Here is a 19392-nt window from a genome sequence, read left to right as displayed (position 1 = left end):
GTGTCGGAGTGAAACTGCAGTCAAGTTGTCAGTGCCCCCAAAGAATGAGGAGTAAAGTTACAGAATTAAAACAGCTTAAAAGCATGAAAAGAATTCCTGCTTCCTTCCATTCCCCCCCGCAACACCCCTGGCTCTATGTCTTCAGTAGCTGTGTTTGGAGAAGCAGGCTCTGAAAACATTCCAACACGGTTTGGAGAAACAAGGTCTATGGCTACAGATGATGTTCTTTCGGCTTGGATTTGGATGGGAACTTTTTAATGGAAACCAAAAAATTGCATCGCACAGGAAAGACATGATTTTTGTTTACAACTCAGGGAGACTTGGGTAATCTCAGCTCATGTTTGGCTTTAGGCGTTTTGGCGGCATCAGGCACTTATAATATCTGTTCAGTTGAGGCTCAGAGGGACTTGGAAAGACATGACTCTACTGAGCCTCCTGAAGTCTTACCTAAGATCTCCTTAATCCCCCCTGGGTCCCCACTGGGCTGCCTGAAAAGAGCTCATTTCCTGAATCTGTCAGCTCAGCAGCCCTAACGAGTGGGCGTACGAGGAGCCCTGCCTAGCCGAAGCCTCTCAATCAGTCAACCGATCATATTTATTGAATGTGTAATATATGCAGAGCACTGTACTAAGCACTCGGGAGAGTATAATGTAACACAGTTGGTAGACACATTCCCTAATCATAAGGAGCTTACAGTCGAGAAGGGGAGACAGACATTAATATAAATCCATAAATTACCGATATGTACTGTGAGCTCTAGATTGTAAGCTCATTGTGGGCAGGGGATGTGTCTGCTTATTGTTATATTGTACTCTCCAAAGCCCTTAGTACAGTACTCTGCACACAGAAAGTGGCCAATAAATATGATTGACTGACTGCTGTGGGGCTGAGTGCAGTGGTGAATAAATGGTGCAAATCCAAATGCAAGGGTGGTGCAGAAGGGAGTGAGAGAAGAGGAAATGAGGCACAGTGTAACGGAGGTAAGGTCACAGTCACTTAACTTCTCTGTGCCTCAGTTACCTCATCTGTAAAATGGGGACTAAGACTGTGAGCCCCAAGTGGGATAGCCTGATTACCTTGCATCTACCCCAGCGCTTAGAACAGTGCTTGGCACATAGCACGTAACAAATACCCTTATTATTATTATCTCCAAGTGGCCTTCACCAATTAAGCCCTCTTTTCCCCGGGTCACTCTCCCTTCTGCATCTTCTGTGCACTTGGATCTGTGACCTTTGGGCATTTGATATTCACCCCAACCCCACAACACTTTTATTTTGTTAATATGTTTTGTCTTGTTGTCTGTCTCCCCCTTCTAGACTGTGAGCCCGCTGTTGGGTAGGGACCGTCTCTATATGTTGCCAACTTGTACTTCCCAAGCGCTTAGAACAGTGCTCTGCACACAGTAAGTGCTCAATAAATACGATTGAATAAATGAATGAATGAATCTTTAAATTATACGCTATAAATTGCATATTCATATTAATATCTGTCTCCCCCTGTAGACTATAAGCCCGTTATGAGCAGGGAACGTGTCTGCTAATTCTGTTGCATAATAATAATAATAATGATAATGTCATTTATTAAGCACTTACTATGTGCAAAGCACTGTTCTAAGCTCTGAGGAGGTTACAAGGTGATCAGGTTGTCTCACAGGGAGCTCACAGTCTTCGTCCCCATTTTACAGATGAGGTCACTGAGGCACAGAGAAGTTAAGTGACTTGCCCAAAGTCACACAGCTGACAGTTGGCAGAGCCGGGATTTGAACCCGTGACCTCTGACTCCAAAGCCCATGCTCTTTCCACTGAGCCACGCTGCTTCTCTGTACTCTTCCAAGTGCTTAGTGCAGTGCTTTGCACTTCATAAGCACTCAATAAACACCATTGATGGATTGATCGATGCAGAAGAGAGTGTGAAAAGAGGAAGTAGTGGTTTAGGAATGTTTCTTGGTAGAGATGTGCTTTTAATAAGGCTTTGAAGGTGGGGAGAGTGATGGTCATCATCATCAATCGTATTTATTGAGCGCTTACTATGTGCAGAGCATATAGGTCTGTCGGATATGAAGAGGGAGGGTGTTCCAGGCCAGAGGCAGGACAAGGTTGAGAGTGTATGAGTCTAGAATGAGAATGATCTTTGCCCCGGCTAGTCTTCCAATCAATCAGTCAATCAGTTGCATTTATTGAACACGTACTGTGACTGGAATACTGTAAGATAGCGCTTGGGAGAGTACAATGCAACAGAATTAGCAGACAAGTTCCCTGACCACAATGAGTTTTGCAGAGAGTCCTCTTCAGGGTCCCCATTGAAGGCCCTGAGCCTAAATGATCACGGTCCTGGCTGGAGTAGGCTCACACAGCCGTGCAAGAACAATATATAGGCCATTTGTAGACGTTGATGTTCATCTAGGGTGATACTAACAATAGTAATAACAACTGTGATCTTTGTTCGACACTCACTGGGGGCTTACAATCTACTCTGGTCCTCTCTAGGCTGCAAGCTCACTGTGGATGGGGAATGTGTCCATTTATTGTCATATTGTACTCTCGCAAGTGCTTAGTACAGTGCTTTGCATACAGTAAGTGCTCAGTAAATACGATTGAATGAATGCTGAGCACCGCTCAAAGTGCTGGGCTAGCAACAAGATAATCAGGTTGGACACAGTCTCTGTCCCACCTGGGGCTCACAGTCTAAGTAGGAGGGAGAAGAGATATTGAATTCTTATTTTCCAGTGAGACTGAGAGGAAGGAGCCTAAGGACCCGGGACCCTCAGCATTCATGGTGGATGTTCTTCAGGAAGGAGTAAAAAACCTACCTCACTGCCTCTTTCATTCATTGTCATATTTATTGAGTGCTTACTGTGTGCAGAGCACTGTACTAAGTGCTTAGTACAGTGCTCTTCCTGCTCAGCCTCGGATCCTCCCTTCCTAATGGGGAACATTCTCTTCTGACTCCCAGCCTGGCTCTCTCTGATCTTTGGTTTTTCCTTTGCAAAGCTCAAAAACCAAGAGGTTAGTAAATGAGATAAGGTTAGATTTAATGGGGAGGGGAAAGGGGAAGAAGAGCTGGCTAGCATTAAGTATACTACCAGCCAAAAGAGACCGTTACTTGACGATGATAATTTTCTTCTGAAAATGATCTGGAAATGAGGCATGGTCGGAATCAATCAATCAGTCATATTTATTGAGCGCTTACTGTGTGCAGAGCACTGTACTAAGCACTTGGGAAGTACAAGTTGGCAACATATAGAGACAGTCCCTACCCAACAGTGGGCTCACAGTCTTGAAGGTTGCAGATGGTGAGGGAATGGTGATCCATGAAACAACTGAGAGCTGCTTTAGTTCAGGATAAATATTTATTACTATTATTATTTTATTATTATGGCATTAAGTGCTTACTATGTGCCAAGCACTATTCTAAGCACTGGGGTAGATACAGGGTAATCATCATCATCATCAATCATATTTATTGAGCGCTTACTATGTGCGGAGCACTGTACTAAGCGCTTGGAAGTACAAGTTGGCAACATATAGAGACAGTCCCTACCCAACAGTGGGCTCACAGGTTGTCCCACGTGGGGCTCACAGTTTTAATCCCCGTTTTCCAGATGAGGTGACTGAGGCACGGAGAAGTTAAGTGATTTGCCCAAGGTCACACAGCAGACAAGGGCGGAGTCGGGGTTAGAACTCACTTCCTCTGAATTCCAAGCCCGTGCTCTTTCCACTAAGCCATGCTGCTTCTCTGTTGGTGATATCTGTAGCTGTAAGGTCATAGTGGGCAGGGTGTGTGTCTCTCTACTAAGCACTTCGGTGAGTACAACAGAAAAGTTGGTAGACACATTCCCTGCCTACAAGAAGCTTACAGTCTAGAGGAAGCACCCCTTCTTCCTACCCCAAATATCGTTGGACCAGCTTTTGGATTGTGTTATCCCCAAATAGACTGATGCCAGTGTGCTATTTCCAAATCATATAATGAAAATATGTATTACAGGAAAACTGACTGTCCTTTCTATCACCTTAACAGTGGAGCGAGAGAGGGAGGTCAATAGTGGGAAGAATTGCATCTACATTAAAAATTAAACTAATAAAATTCAGTTGAGATGAGGACTTCTCTGGAATTTGTTGCCGTAATAATGGACCAAGTTAACATGTTTTCTAAAACAAATATTAGTAATAATAATAATAATGTTGGCATTTATTAAGTGCTTACTATGTGCAAAGCACTGTTCTAAGCGCTTGGGGGGATACAAAGTGATCAGGTTGTCCCACATGGGGCTCACACTCTTAATCTCCATTTTACAGATGAGGTAACTGAGGCTCAGAGAAGTTAAGTGACTTGCCCAAGGTCACACAGCAGACATGTGGCAGAGCTGGGATTCGAACCCATGACCTCTGACTCCAAAGCCCGTGCTCTTTCCACTGAGCCACGCTGCTCAATGAAATAGTGTGCGTGTGAAATCCTTTATGATCATCATAAATTTAAATAGAAGAAAAGGAAAAGTTAGCCCGAGCCTCTGGAAAATGTTATGAAAATAAGTGTTATAAAGCACTTTCTTAAAACTTTGATCTTCTCGTGTTTTACAGCTGATTACAAAGAAAGCTTTAATACAATTGGAAATATTGAAGAAATCGCCTATAATGCTGTGTCTTTCACTTGGGATGTCAATGAAGAGGCAAAGGTAAGCAGAGGAGTGAATGTTTTAGTTTTTAACCACTGGGTCTGAGGAGTCATTTTTCAAATTGCGTTTTTTCTCCCGGGAAGCAGGATCTTTCCGGTTCTTTGTGTCTGTGATCTCTTCAGGGACATTTCAACTCTTCAGGGGCTGGTTCTTGTTTCAGAGGCCTCCAGGTGCCAGTGACCGCTCAACTATCCAAATATGTCCACCTATTTAACTCAAATAGTAAGGTAAAATGCGCACGGTAATGATCTGTTTTGTTTCCACTCAAGTCGAAAGGAAACCAAAACAGAAGAGTAGTGTGGCCTGGTGGAAAGAGCACAGGTCTGCGAGGGAGCGAGAGGACCTGGGTTATAATCCCAGCTTGGCCAGTTGCCAGCAGTGTGACCTTGGGAAAGGCATCGAACTTTTCTGTACCTCAGTTTCCTCATCTGTAAAATGGGGATTAAAAAACTGTCCTCCCTCCTACTTAGACCATGAGCCCCTTGTAGGACAGGAACTGTGTCCATTCTGATTAACTTGTCTTTACCACTGCCCTTAGAAGAGTGCTGGACACATAGTAAGGGCTTAACAAGTACCAAAATAAAAAATTTGAAAAAAGCAGCATATCCTGGTGGAAAGAGCTTGGGAGTCAAAGGATCAAGGTTCTAATCCTAGCTCCGCCATTTATCTGCTGGATCACCTTAGACAAGTTACTTCACTTCTGTGTGCTTCAGTTTCCTCATCTGTAAAATCTAAGCTGTCCCTCCAGTTTAGATTGTGAGCCCCAGTGGGAAAGGGACTATGTCCAATCTGATTATTTTATGTCTATCCCAGTGCTTAGTTCAGTGTTTGGCACATAATAAGTGTTTAACAAATATGAGAAGTAACTTCTCTGTGCCTCAGTTTCCTCATCTGTACAATGGGGATTAAAAAACTGTTCTCTCTCCTACTTAGACCGTGAGCCCCTTGTGGGACAGGAACTGTGTCCAATCTGATTAACTTGTCTTTACCGCTGCCCTTAGAAGAGTGCTGGACACATAGTAAGGCCTTAACAAGTACCAAAATAAAAAATTTGAAAAAAGCAGCATATCCTTGTGGAAAGAGCTTGGGAGTCAAAGGATCAAGATTCTAATCCTAGCTCCGCCATTTACCTGCTGGATCACTTTAGGCAAGTTACTTCACTTCTGTATGCTTCAGTTTCCTCATCTGTAAAATCCAAGTTGTCCCTCCAGCTTAGATTGTGAGCCCCAGTGGGAAAGGGACTATGTCCAATCTGATTATTTTACATCTATCCCAGTGCTTAGTTCAGTGTTTGGCACATAATAAGTGTTTAACAAATATGAGAAGTAACTTCTCTGTGCCTCAGTTTCCTCATCTGTACAATGGGGATTAAAAAACTGTTCTCTCTCCTACTTAGACCGTGAGCCCCTTGTGGGACAGGAACTGTGTCCAATCTGATTAACTTGTCTTTACCGCTGCCCTTAGAAGAGTGCTGGACACATAGTAAGGCCTTAACAAGTACCAAAATAAAAAATTTGAAAAAAGCAGCATATCCTTGTGGAAAGAGCTTGGGAGTCAAAGGATCAAGATTCTAATCCTAGCTCCGCCATTTACCTGCTGGATCACTTTAGGCAAGTTACTTCACTTCTGTATGCTTCAGTTTCCTCATCTGTAAAATCCAAGTTGTCCCTCCAGCTTAGATTGTGAGCCCCAGTGGGAAAGGGACTATGTCCAATCTGATTATTTTACATCTATCCCAGTGCTTAGTTCAGTGTTTGGCACATAATGTGTTTAAAAATATGAGAAGTAAATTCTCTGTGCCTCAGTTATCTTATCTGTAAAATGGGGATTAAGCATGAGAGCCCCATGTGGGACAGGGACTGTGTCCAACCCGATTAACTTTTATCTACCCTAGCATTTAGAACAGTGCTTGGCACAGTAAGCACTTAACAAGCACCATAATTATTAAGCGCCAACTCTATTATCATTATTATTAAGCAGCGTGGCTCAGTGGCAAGAGCCCGTGCTTGGGAATCAGAGGTAGTGGGTTCTAATCCCTGCTCCTCTGCTTGTCAGCTGTGTGACTTTGGGCAAGTCACTTAACTTCTCTGTGCCTCAGTTCCCTCATCTGTAAAATGGGGATTAAGACTGTGAGCCCCACGTGGGACAACCTGATGCTTGGCACATAGTAAGCGCTTAACAAATGCCATCAATATTAGACAATTTGTGCATTTAGCAGTGGGCAAGCCAAGCAGTGAGGCTTTGTTAGCTCTTTAGAGTGTAAACTGGTTGGGGACCTCAGGGCTTGTGGCAGCCTCGTCTGGCCGGATCTTGGCCAGGGCTGTAACTCACAGCTTCAGTCAATGAATCGGCCAATCAGTGGTACTTATGAATACCTGCTAAGTGCAGAGCACTGTGCTGAGTGCTTGGAAGTGTGCACTACAACCAAATTAGGAGACACATCCCTTGCCCATAGCGAGCTTGCAGTCTTGGGGGGGGCGGGTAGACATTAATAGGAATAAATAATTTATAATGTATAATTTAAATATATGCACATAAAGTGCTGGGGATGGGGTGACTATTAAATGTCCAAATTTCTTAGATCCAAGTGCAAAGAGTAGTTCAGCCTGCTAGATAAAAAGAGCTGAACCTAATTTCCGACCTTCCAGGGCCATAGTAATCTAGCCAGAACCGTTGCCCAATCTAAGTTGCAACTGTAAAATAGTATTATAATTATTATTTTTAATGTTATTTGTTAATTGCTTACTATGTGCCAAGCACTGTGCTGGGATAGATACAAGCTAATTAGCTTGGACACAGTCCCTGTCCCACATTGAGCTCACAGCTTTAATCCCCATTTTACAGATGAGGGAACTGAGGCACAGAGAAGTGAAGGGTCTTGCCCAAGATCAAACAGCAGACAAGTGGCGGGGCCGGGATTAGAATCCAGGTCCTCTGATTTCCAAGCCTGTGCTTTTTCCACTAGGCCACGCTGCTTCTCTCGTGTATGCTTTATTATAGTATAAAGTGCTTGGAAAACAATTGTTTCTTAGACTATCAGCCTCTAGATTGTAAACTCACTGTGGTCAGGGAATGGATCTATCATCTCTCTTGTATTATACGATCCCAAGCGCTTAGTACAGTGTTCTGCATACAGTAAGTGCTCAATAAATACCATTGATTGATTTTTATCTCTTCTGTTGGCTGCCAGTGTTGTAAAGCCCTGAGACAAGTTACCAAGTGAGCCTGTGAAATCTTTCCGTAAGAGTTTGAGGTAGGGAATAGAAAGACAGCCTTTGGTCCTGAATGATTTAAAGTCACTTTCAACAGTCTTCTCTTTTAATTACATTCCGTCGGTGGCATTTATCCAGGATTCTCAGAACGTTCATTTATTTACCACATGAAGATGACAACAGTAGTTCTAAAAGGATTAGAATATCAGATCTGAGCCTTCAAGAAGTTTAGCATCTTCTTGCAGGTGACTGCACTAATACAAACAAACCATTTCCCCAACTAAGCGGAGGTTTTTCTGGGCTTCCTAGTAAGGGGCCACCAAACCGTACAGTCTGTACATCCATTTCTCTCCTCCTAATCCATCATTTTCATCATGCAGATAGCTGAGCCTTCGTTCTTCTGGCCAGCAAGGGACTCCAGGGAGGGGCTGCTCCTATCCTACATCGGTACACCCCCAAGATTCCCAGCCCGGGGACCCCACACCAGCTCAGTCATGCTTGGTTACAGTCACAGAGTCTGCACTTGGGGGAGGAGTTGGGAGCGAGTGACTTTAGAAGATGAAAGGGAATGGGGTCAGACGCTTAGGTAGATGGGGTAGAGGTGGAGAACTGTCTGGAAAACTCAATCAATCTATGGTATTTAGCACTTACTCTGTGCAGATCACTGTACTAAGCATAGAGACTACCAGGAAAGGACTCCAAAGCTGAAATCAGGGTTCAGGGAGGATACCAAACCTGCAGCCTAAGTTGGAGGTAAGAGACAGTCAAGGAGTTGGAACATCCATATGATTTAGTGTCATCATCATCATCAATCATATTGAGCACTTACTATGTGCAGAGCACTGTACTAAGCGCTTGGGAAGTACAAATTGGCAACATATAGAGACAGTCCCTACCCAACAGTGGGCTCACAGTCTAAAAGGGGGAGACAGAGAACAAAACCAAACATACTAACAAAATAAAATAAATAGATATGTACAAGTAAAATAAATAAATAGATAAAAAGAGTAATAAATATGTACAAACATATATACATATATACAGGTGCTGTGGGGAAGGGAAGGAGGTAAGATGGGGGGGATGGAGAGGGGGATGAGGGGGAGAGGAAGGAAGGGGCTCAGTGTCATTGGTCTCCTCATCTTCAAAGCCTTATCAAAGGCAGATCTCCTCCAAGAGACCTCCCCTGACTAAGCCCTGATTTCCTCTTCTCCCAATCCCTTCTGTCACCCTGATTTGCTCCCTTTAGTTACGCCTCTCTCAGCCCCACAGTACTCGTGTACATGCCCATAATTTATTTATTTATGTGTACTTATATCATCTCCCCCTCTAGATTGTAAGCTTGTTGTGGGCAGGGAGTGTGTCTGTCAACTCTGTTATATTGTACCCTCCCAAGTGCTTAGTACTGTGCTCTGCACACAGTAAGCGCTCAGTGAATATGATGGATTGATTGATTTAATGATTATTGATTGCTGACCAGTGATTCCATACGAGGACATCACATATTGGGTGTAGGGTGGAAAGGAACCTCTAGGCTTTGAGAAGTTAGCCAGTTAATTATTCTGTGGAAATTCTTAGAGATTCACACTAGAATTTTTAAAATGGGTGCAAGCACAATATCTCGGTGGCATTGGTTGAACCCTTCCCTGGTGCTCCTGCAACTCTTTCCTTAAATCGGTAACTGGTGGATGCTTTGTAAGAAGGAGCTGGCCATTTATCCATCCCCAAGACCGGGAATTCTCACCCCAAGATCCTACTTTGCTATTTAAGAGCTGTGAGCTCAGATTCCTCTCACTGAAAGCTGCCTTTTTTCCCGGCCATTACATCATCCCAGGGAACAGGAGAATGTCAAACCCTAATTACAGACTCTCCTTTGTTTCAGATTTCTAAGGATATTTTTAAAACCAGACCCATTGTTTCTGTCCAATGTCATTTTCTCCCCTTACAATAATTTCAAGATTAGAACTAACCTCAGCATTACAAAGACCTTTCTCATATGACCCAGACAAACTGCATCAAAGAGAAGCCACTACCAGAGTACTAAGATGCTCGTAACGAGCATTTTGCCAACTTCAAGAACAAGTACCATCTTTGTGTTCTTTCACAGGAGTTCCATATATTTTTTGCCACATTTGATCCTATGCCACATTTCCAGGATGGAGATGTTGTGGACATCATGGAATCCCTTTCTAGGCAAAGACTTCCTTCATTTTCCTCTATCTCCTGGGCAGACAACTTCTATAAGAACAGTATAAGGGGATATTTCATTGATGGAAGTTTTTATAAAGCAAACCCAATCCAAATGCATACTGCTGAATTCCCTCATTCCTCTAATGTTTTTTGTCTTCAGCAAAGGTAGAATATGCCGTTACTAGATCCGAACCTCTTTGTCCAGCCAGAAAATCCCACTGCTTTGTAGACTGCCTTTGCACTTAGGAAGTAGGACGGTGCGGGGGAAGAAGGTATTCCCTTTAGCACAAGATAGTGACATTTCTCACAGTCAGAATTGTTATTATTATTGTTACCTTCGTTACATGTCCGGACTGGAAGTTGTTGGATTTGGAGAGGTCTGTCTAGAATCCATCAATGGTATTTATTTGGCACTTTCTATGCAAATCACTGCACTGAGCATGGGAGAGTACAGCACAGTAGATAGGTAGCCATGAGCTGTGTCCATCTGGAGTTTACAGACTGCAGGAGGAGACAAGAAGTTAAAATTAGAAGTGGACATATACATAAGTGCTCTGGGGGTGAGGTGAAATTCAAGGGACTTAAAGCAGAGAAACAGCATGGCCCAGTGGATAGAGCACAGGGCTGGGTTCTAATCCTGCTGCTGTGTGACCTTGAGCAAGTTATTTAATTTATCTGAGCCTCAGTTACCTCATCTGCAAAATGGGGATTAAGACCGTGAGCCCCATGTGGGACAGCTTGTATCCACCTCAGCTCCTAGAACAGAGCCTGACACGTAGTTAGTGCTTAACAAATACCGTTAAAAAGAAAAAAATAAACAAACATAGCCAACTGCATAAGAAACACTGAGGGGAGAGCAAATGGGGGAAGTGAGGACTTGGGGAAAGAGATGTGATTTTACGATGGTTTTGAAGGTGGGGAGAGTGGTGGTCTCTCAGATTTGAAGGAAGAGGGAACTTCAGGCCAAAGGGAGGTCGTGGGCAAGGGATCGGTGGCAAGAAAGATGAGATTGAGGTAAATTGAGTGTGTTGGTGTTAGAGGAGCCAAGTGTGTGAGTTGGGTGATAGGAAATCAGCCAGGTAAGGTAAGAAGGGGAGAGCTGATTGAATGCCTTAAAGCTGATGTTAAGTAGTTTCTTTTTGTGACAGAACTAGATGGGCAACCATTGGAGGCTTTTTTTGCATAGAGGAGAGATGTGGACTGAGGATTTTTTTTTTTAAATTATTGGGGCAGCAGAGTGAAGTATGGCCCAGAGTGAGGAGAGACAGGAGGCAGGGAGGTCAGCAAGGAGTCTGTTGCAGTCAAGTAGTCTAGTTGGGAGAGGATAAATGCTTGGATCAGTGAGGTAGCAGTTTGGATGGAGGGAAAAGGGTAGATTCTAAAGATGTTTTACGGGATTTGGTGACAGATTGAATATGGGGATTGAAGATGAGACAAGGATAATGCCAAAGTTCCAGGCTTGTGAAGCAGGGACGATAGTGATGTTGCCCACAATGATGAGAAAGTCAGGAAGGACAAGGTTTGGATAATCATAATAGTAATTGTGGTACTTGTTAAACACTTACTATGTGCCAGGCACTGTTCTAAGCGCTGTGGTAGTTACAGGTTAGGTTGGATACAGTCTTTGTCACACATAGGGCTCACACTCTTAATCCCTATTTTACAGATGAGGTAACTGAGGTCCAGAGAAGTGAAGTGACTTGCCCAAGGTCACACAGCAGACATGTGGTGGAGCTGGGATTAGAACCCATGATCTTCTGACTCGCAGACCTGTGTTCTATGGGAAGATGAGGTGTTGGTGGGACATCCAAGAAGGGATATCTTGAAGGCAGGAAGAAATATGCGATTGTAGGGAAGGAGAGGGGTCAGATCTGGAGAGGTAGATTTGGGAATAATAATAATAAATATAACGGTATTTGTTAAGTGGTGTGCGACAGGCACTGTACCAAGCGCTGGATAGATCTAAGCAATCCAATCAGTCCCTGTCCCGTGTGGAGTTCACAGGCTCAATCCCCATTTTACAGATGAGGTAACTGAGGCACAGAGAAGTGAAGTGTCTTGCACAAAGTCACACAGCAAACATCTGCAGAGACGGTAGTTGAAGCCATGAGAGTGAATGAGTTCTCCGAGGGAGTGGGTATAGGTGGAGAATTGAAGGGGACCCAGAATTGAGCCAGGAGGGACTAGCACAGTTAGACTGTCGGAGGGAGAGGAGCCTGTGAAGACAGAGAAGGAGTGGCCAGAGAGATAGGAAGAGAACAGAATCACTGAAGCCAAGGTTAGATAATGTTTCCAGGAGAAGGGTGGCCCACAGTGTAGAGTTCGAGGAGGATTAGGATGGCCATTGAATTTGGCAAGAGAAGTCAGAAGGAATGCCTTCTCTGCTTCCTCAGGGCCTAAGTGGTCTCTTATCATCTTGGAAATTAAGTAAACAAACTTTTCCTTATTATTTTCATCTAATTGAATAATTTTTCATTCATGGAGTTGTTTCGGAGCAGTAAATATGGCTGGTTGTGGGATCATCCTCAGTACACTTTGGGGCGTTATTAATGGGAAAGATGATTTCTATTTCCCTGGTTGGGTTGACCTGCAGAAAAGTACTTGTTTGCAAAGAGGAAGTGGTGTTCATCTGAAACCACTGGCCCTTGTTGGTAAGCACACTGGATAAACCAATTTCCCGAGTCATCGGTTCGGCTGCAGGCAGATGCTGTATTCCCATTCAGAGAACCTTAAGACTGGATCTTCAATAGTGTAATTGTAGGTGATTTATCACCTGGAGCAGAGGCGCTTAGTCAGTTGAAAGGCTATCATTTTTCTGCTTCACCATTAAAGTCAATTTGATCTCTGGGAAAATTAGGGCTTTCAGGGAAAGTGATTGAATGGTGCTTCCTTGTAAAACACACTTCTATTGAATAATCTTCCTCTAAAATGAGCAACTTGAATGTGCGTCAAAGAATAATTTAACCAATAGTTAGGCTATTAGAATGCCAGCAGTTCTTTAAATCCCAAACTGGCCTCACTTCACATATTATCTTTTTTATTGTAATTTCCATTTGATATGGATTGTGCACTGAAAGCCCAGGCATTTTGACAGGGAGAAATTCTTCTATTCAGGTATTCTTGAAGGAATAAGAATAATTTAATTGGTGCTTAAAAGAATGTAAATGGGAACCTTTGCTCCGGAAATTGGATATGTCCACCATATGATATATTTCTTGACCAAAATACTACAAATATAATTTAAATGGTGTTTTCCTCAGATGAGTCTATTCTCTTTTAATGGAATATTTTAAAGGTGGATTAAAGGGGCCATATGGTGGTAGTGTTAGCCACTTGGGCTAACACGCATAGAAGCCGCTTGGTATAGTGACTAGAGCACGGGCCTGAGAGTCAGAAGGTCTTGGATTCTAATCCTGGCTCCGCCACATGTCTGCTGTGAAGTTGGGTAAGTCACTTCACTTCTTTGTGCCTCAGTTACCTCATCTGTAAAATGGGAATTGAGACTGTGAGCCCCATGTGGGACAAGGACTGTGTCCAACCCAATTTGCTTATATTCACCCGAGCTCTTAGTACAGTTCCTGGCTCATAGTGAGTGCTTAGCAAACACCACAATTGCAAGTCACTTATCTTCTCTGTACTTCAGTTCTTTCATCTGTAAAATGGTGATGAAGACTGTGAACCCCACGTGGGACAACCTTGATTACCTTGTATCCCCCCCAGCGCTTAGAACACTGCTTGGCACATAGTAAGCACTTAACAAATACCAACATTATTATTATTAGTGGGAGTGACAGTATTTATTGAGAAGCAGTGTGGACTAGTGGATAGAGAATGGCCCTAGGAGTCAGAAGGATTTGGGATCTAATCCCGGCTCTGCCATTTGTCTGCTGTGTGACCCTGGGCAAGTCACTTAACTTCTCTGCTCCTCAGTTCCCTTATTTGTATAATAGGGGTTAAGACTGTGAGCCCCAAGTGGGATATGGAGTATGTCCCACCTGATTAGCTTGCATATTTACCCCAGACCTCTCAAAGGTCACCAATGACCTCCTGCTTGCCAAATCCAACGGCTCATACTCTATCCTAATCCTCCTCGACCTCTCAGCTGCCTTCGACACTGTGGACCACCCCCTTCTCCTCAAAACGCTATCCAACCTTGGCTTCACGGACTCAGTCCTCTCCTGGTTCTCCTCTTATCTCTCCGGTCATTCATTCTCAGTCTCTTTTGCAGGCTCCTCCTCCCCCTCCCATCCCCTTACTGTAGGGGTTCCTCAAGGTTCAGTTCTTGGTCCCCTTCTGTTCTTGATCTACACTCACTCCCTTGGTAACCTCATTCGCTCCCACAGCTTCAACTATCATCTCTATGCTGATGACACCCAAATCTACATCACTGCCCCTGCTCTCTCCCCCTCCCTCCAGGCTCGCCTCTCCTCCTGCCTTCAGGACATTTCCATCTGGATGTCTGCCCGCCATCTAAAACTCAACATGTTCAAGACTGAACTCCTTGTCTTCCCTCCCAAACCCTGCCCTCTCCCTGACTTTCCCATCACTGTTGATGGCACTACCGTCCTTCCCGTCTCACAGGCCCGCAATCTTGGTGTCATCCTTGACTCCGCTCTCTCGTTCACCCCTGACATCCAAGCCATCACCAAAACCTGCCGGTCTCAGCTCCGCAACATTGCCAAGATCCGCCCTTTCCTCTCCATCCAAACCGCTACCCTGCTCGTTCAAGCTCTCATCCTATCCCGTCTGGACTACTGTATCAGCCTCCTCTCCGATCTCCCATCCTCGTGTCTCTCTCCACTTCAGTCCATACTTCATGCTGCTGCCCGGATTGTCTTTGTCCAGAAGCGCTCTGGGCATGTTACTCCCCTCCTCAAAAATCTCCAATGTCTACCAATCAACCTGCGCATCAGGCAGAAACTCCTCACCCTGGGCTTCAAGGCTGTCCATCACCTCGCCCCCTCCTACCTCACCTCCCCTCTTTCCTTCTACAGCCCATCCCGCACCCTCCGCTCCTCTGCCACTAATCTCCTCACTGTGCCTCGTTCTCGCCTGTCCCGCCGTCGACCCCCGGCCCACGTCCTCCCCCGGGCCTGGAATGCCCTCCCTCTGCCCATCCGCCAAGCTAGATCTCTTCCTCCCTTCAAGGCCCTACTGAGATCTCACCTCCTCCAGGAGGCCTTCCCAGACTGAGACCCCTCTTCCCCCCTCCCCCTCTCCACCCCCCCCGCCTTACCTCCTTCCCTTCCCCACAGCACCTGTATATATGTATATATGTTTGTACGTATTTATTACTCTATATATTTATTTATTTTACTTGTACATATCTATTCTATTTTATTTTGTTAATATGTTTTGTTTTGTTCTCTGTCTCCCCCTTCTAGACTGTGAGCCCACTGTTGGGTAGGGACCATCTCTATATGTTGCCAACTTGTACTTCCCAAGCGCTTAGTACAGTGCTCTGCACATAGTAAGCGCTCAATAAATGCAATTTATTTATTGATTGATTGGTTCATACAGTGCCTGATTCGTAGTTGATGTTTAGCAAATACCATTTTTAAAAAAGAATAAAAAAATACTTAAAAATCCTCCCACTTGGTATAGTGCACTGTACTAAAAAATACCAAACATATCACACCTTTTCTGCCCACAAGGAACTTATGTTCTTAAGGGGGCAGACAAGACAGTGTACTTGCAGAGTAATCAAGTAAATACATAATTGAATAAATGTATATACATATATGTGGAGGATGAGTAAAGCAAGGGCATAAGTGATATTTAAGGTTTATATAACTTGGAGGGCTGGGACTTAATCAGGAAAGGCTTATAGGGGAGTGTTGAGTTTTCAGGACGACTTTGAATATGGGGAGGGCTGTGGTCTGATGGATTTGGGGAGGGAGGTAATTCTAAGCTGGGGGAGCAGCATGAGTGTGGGAATAGAAGTAGGAGAGTAGAGAAAGAGGTCTAGTTAGGAGGCTCATTCACTCAGTCAATCGTATTTATTGAGCACTTACTCTGTACAGAACACTGTACTAAGCACTTGGGAGAGTACAGTATAACAATAAATGGGCATATTCTCTGCCCACAATGAGCTTACAGTCTAGACGTTGCTTAGCAGGAACGAAGAGAGTGGGTTGGGGATTGGTGGATTAAAGGAGCAGATAGGTAAGGTAGGCTGAATACGTGGAGAGCCTGGGAAAAGTTCAATAGCAGTGATCTGTTCATCAGCGAGAATGCCAGTTTCTTTTTTTTTAAGGGTATCAGTTAAGCACTTACTACGTGTCAGGCACCGTACTAAGGACCAGGGTGATTAATTAATTAATTATTGATGACATTTATTAAGCGCTTTCTATGTGCAAAGCACTGTTCTATGCGCTGGGGAGGTTACAGGGTGATCAGGTTGTCCCACAGGGGGATCACAGTCTTAATCCCCATTTTACAGATGAGGTAACTGAAGCCCAGAGAAGTTAAGTGACTTGCCCACAGTCACACAGCTGACAAGTGGCGGAGCCGGGATTTGAACCCATGACCTCTGACTCCACAGCCCGTGCTCTTTCCAGTCTGTGTGCCACATGGGTCCCACAATCACATTTTAAAGATGAGGGAACTGAGGCGCTGAGAAGTGAAGTGACTTACTCAAGGTCACACTGCAGACAAGTGGGGGAGCTGGGATTAGAACCCAGGTCTTTCTGACTCCGAGGCCTAGGCTCTATTCACTAAGACACCATCAGACTATGCTGCTTCAGCCCATAGTTATGGACATCGGACTTTACCTCCCAAACGAGAGGGTCTCGTGGAGCCCCCTGAAACAGTGACAGCCCGTTGAGTATATCATCATCTAAAAGCAGGGCCTAAAAAGAGATGTTCAGATGTAGGCCAGATTGTTGTGCTGACCATTAGTCACTCAATTAATCATATTTATTGAGTGCTTACTTTGTGCCGAGTACTGTACTAAAGGCCTGGTACAGTACATAGGTTGTAGACATGTTTTATAGACACATCCGCTTGCCCATAGCAAGCTTACAGTCTAGAGGGGGAGACAGACATGTTCATAAATTCTGTGGGGATTCATTCATTCTGTTATGTACTGAGCGCTTACTGTGTGCTATACTAAGCACTTGGAAAGTACAGTACAGTACTAGAGTCAGTCCCTGCCCACGCCGGGTTTACAGTCTAGAGGATCAATCAATCAATCAATCAATCGTATTTATTGAGCGCTTACTATGTGCAGAGCACTGTACTAAGTGCTTGGGAAGTACAAATTGGCAACACATAGAGACAGTCCCTACCCAACAGTGGGCTCACAGTCTAAAAGGGGGAGACAGAGAACAGAACCAAACATACCAACAAAATAAAATAAATAGGATAGAAATGTACAAGTAAAATAAATAAATAAATAGAGTAATAAATATGTACAACCATATATACATATATACAGGTGCTGTGGGGAAGGGAAGGAGGTAAGATGGGGGGATGGAGAGGGGGACGAGGGGGAGAGGAGGGAAGGGGCTCAGTCTGGGAAGGCCTCCTGGAGGAGGTGAGCTCTCAGCAGGGCCTTGAAGGGAGGATGAGGGGTGGGGGTGAATAAAGGGAGCAAATCAGCACAGCTTCATCAGACATTAGAAGTTCTAAGGACTAAAAAATTATGGGAAGGAAAATCTTGTTGTCTTGAAGTTTTGATGCCCCCTCGTGGTTTTCAAGAAAGGATCCGCTTGGTAGCCAGGGCAAATGGAGTTTTTATTTCGTTGCTAGGGTGTGGTGTGGATTTAGGAAGTTTCGAAAGAGAAATGTAAATATTTGCTCCTCTTTGGTTTTGAACTAAAAAAAAAAAAAACGCATGCCCTTGTTCCATTTTGAATGCCTGCGGATTATCGAGGAGGTTATGAAGCCGTAGCTAATTCATACATTGTCGATAATCTTAGAAATTTCTGCATTTTACTAAAGAAACCGAACTGTTACCTTGCCTTTTGGCTTAAAATATGGGACCCTGGTGGTTAGAAGCCCAAATTCTGCACAGGTCTTGGTACATAGAGGCGGGCGCGCTGACACTCCTGGATTCAGATGAAAATGGTGAAACCGGTTTAGATTTGATGATCCCAGAATAACAAACCCACTTTCCCTTGGGACAGGAATGCCTGAAAAAAATGGGTGAAAGAGAAATGGTATTAGAAAGGTGCTTGTGCCACTGATTTCCTAATCATAGATGAATGGATCAGATCCCAGCTTCTCCAGCAAAAGTCCAGCTGTTGTTTTGTTTTAGGAACTTACCCATGTTTTAGCATGTTTTAGTTATTTTAGTGATGCTGTTGTTTCAACATTCCTTATGTCTCTGCTGTCCCCTCTCCCACTTTTATGTTTTGATTATGAGCCCTTAAGGACCAGGGGCTAGGTCAAATTCCCTCACGTGGATTCTTTCCTGAAGCTTATTATAGTGCTTTGCACACTTTAAGTTCACAATAAGCGGTATTACCTCTGATACTACTACTACTACTACTAGTACTACTGTAATTAATAATAATAATAATTGTGGTACTTGTTAAACACTTAATAATAAATAATAATAATGGCATTTGTTAAGCGCTTAATATGTGCAAAGCACTGTTCTAAGTGCTGGAGGAGATACAAGGGAATCAGGTTTCCCCACGTAGGGCTCACAGGCTTCATCCCCGTTTTACAGACGGGGTAACTGAGACACAGAGAAGTTAAGTGAGTTGCCCAAAGTCACACAGCAGACCAGTGGCGGAGCCGGGATTAGAACCCATGACCTCTGGCTCCCGAGCCCGGGGTCTTTCCACTGAGCCACGCTGCCAGGCACTGTTCTAAGTGCTGGGTTAGATATAGGTTAATCAGGTTGGACACAGTCCCTGTCCCACGTGGGATTCACAGTCTCAATCCCCATTTTACAGATGAGGTAACTGAGGCACAGAGAAGTGAAGTGACTTGCCCAAGGTCACACAGTAGACAAGTGGCGGAGCCAGGATTAGAACCTATGACCTTCTGACTCCCATGCTCATTCATTCATTCATTCAGTCGTATTTATTGAGCACTTACTGTGTGCAGAGCACTGTACTAAGCGCTTGGGAAGTACAAGTTGGCAACATATAGAGACGGTTCCTACTGAACAACAGGCTCACAGTCTCGCGCTCTATACACTATACCTACTCTTGCTGCTGCTGCGACTACTACTACCTCAGTGATAAGACAGAAATCCCTTTGGGCAGATTTTTAAGCAGAATACCAAATAGGAGGAATGAAAAGTAGTTGTGTTTTTCAACCTCCTACTGGGCTGTGAGACTTAGATCTACCCCAAAAGACACTTTC

The 19392-nt window shown here is 44.1% G+C and overlaps 1 protein-coding gene across 2 annotated transcripts in view; it reads left to right on the top strand.

Moving 5' to 3' along the window:
• The window catches only part of GRHL2 (grainyhead like transcription factor 2), a 173971-nt gene that overhangs the window by 111479 nt on the left and 43100 nt on the right, over positions 1-19392 (top strand). For both annotated transcript variants that reach the window (XM_038744851.1, XM_038744850.1), the window contains exon 8: positions 4578-4672. In XM_038744851.1, the coding sequence (XP_038600779.1) occupies positions 4578-4672 (95 nt within the window). The remainder of the gene's footprint in view (positions 1-4577; positions 4673-19392) is intronic.

This window comes from Tachyglossus aculeatus, chromosome 4 (genome assembly GCF_015852505.1).
Source record: "Tachyglossus aculeatus isolate mTacAcu1 chromosome 4, mTacAcu1.pri, whole genome shotgun sequence".
Classification (NCBI taxonomy): Eukaryota; Metazoa; Chordata; class Mammalia; order Monotremata; family Tachyglossidae; genus Tachyglossus; species Tachyglossus aculeatus.
This window is presented reverse-complemented; position numbering and strand designations above follow the sequence as displayed.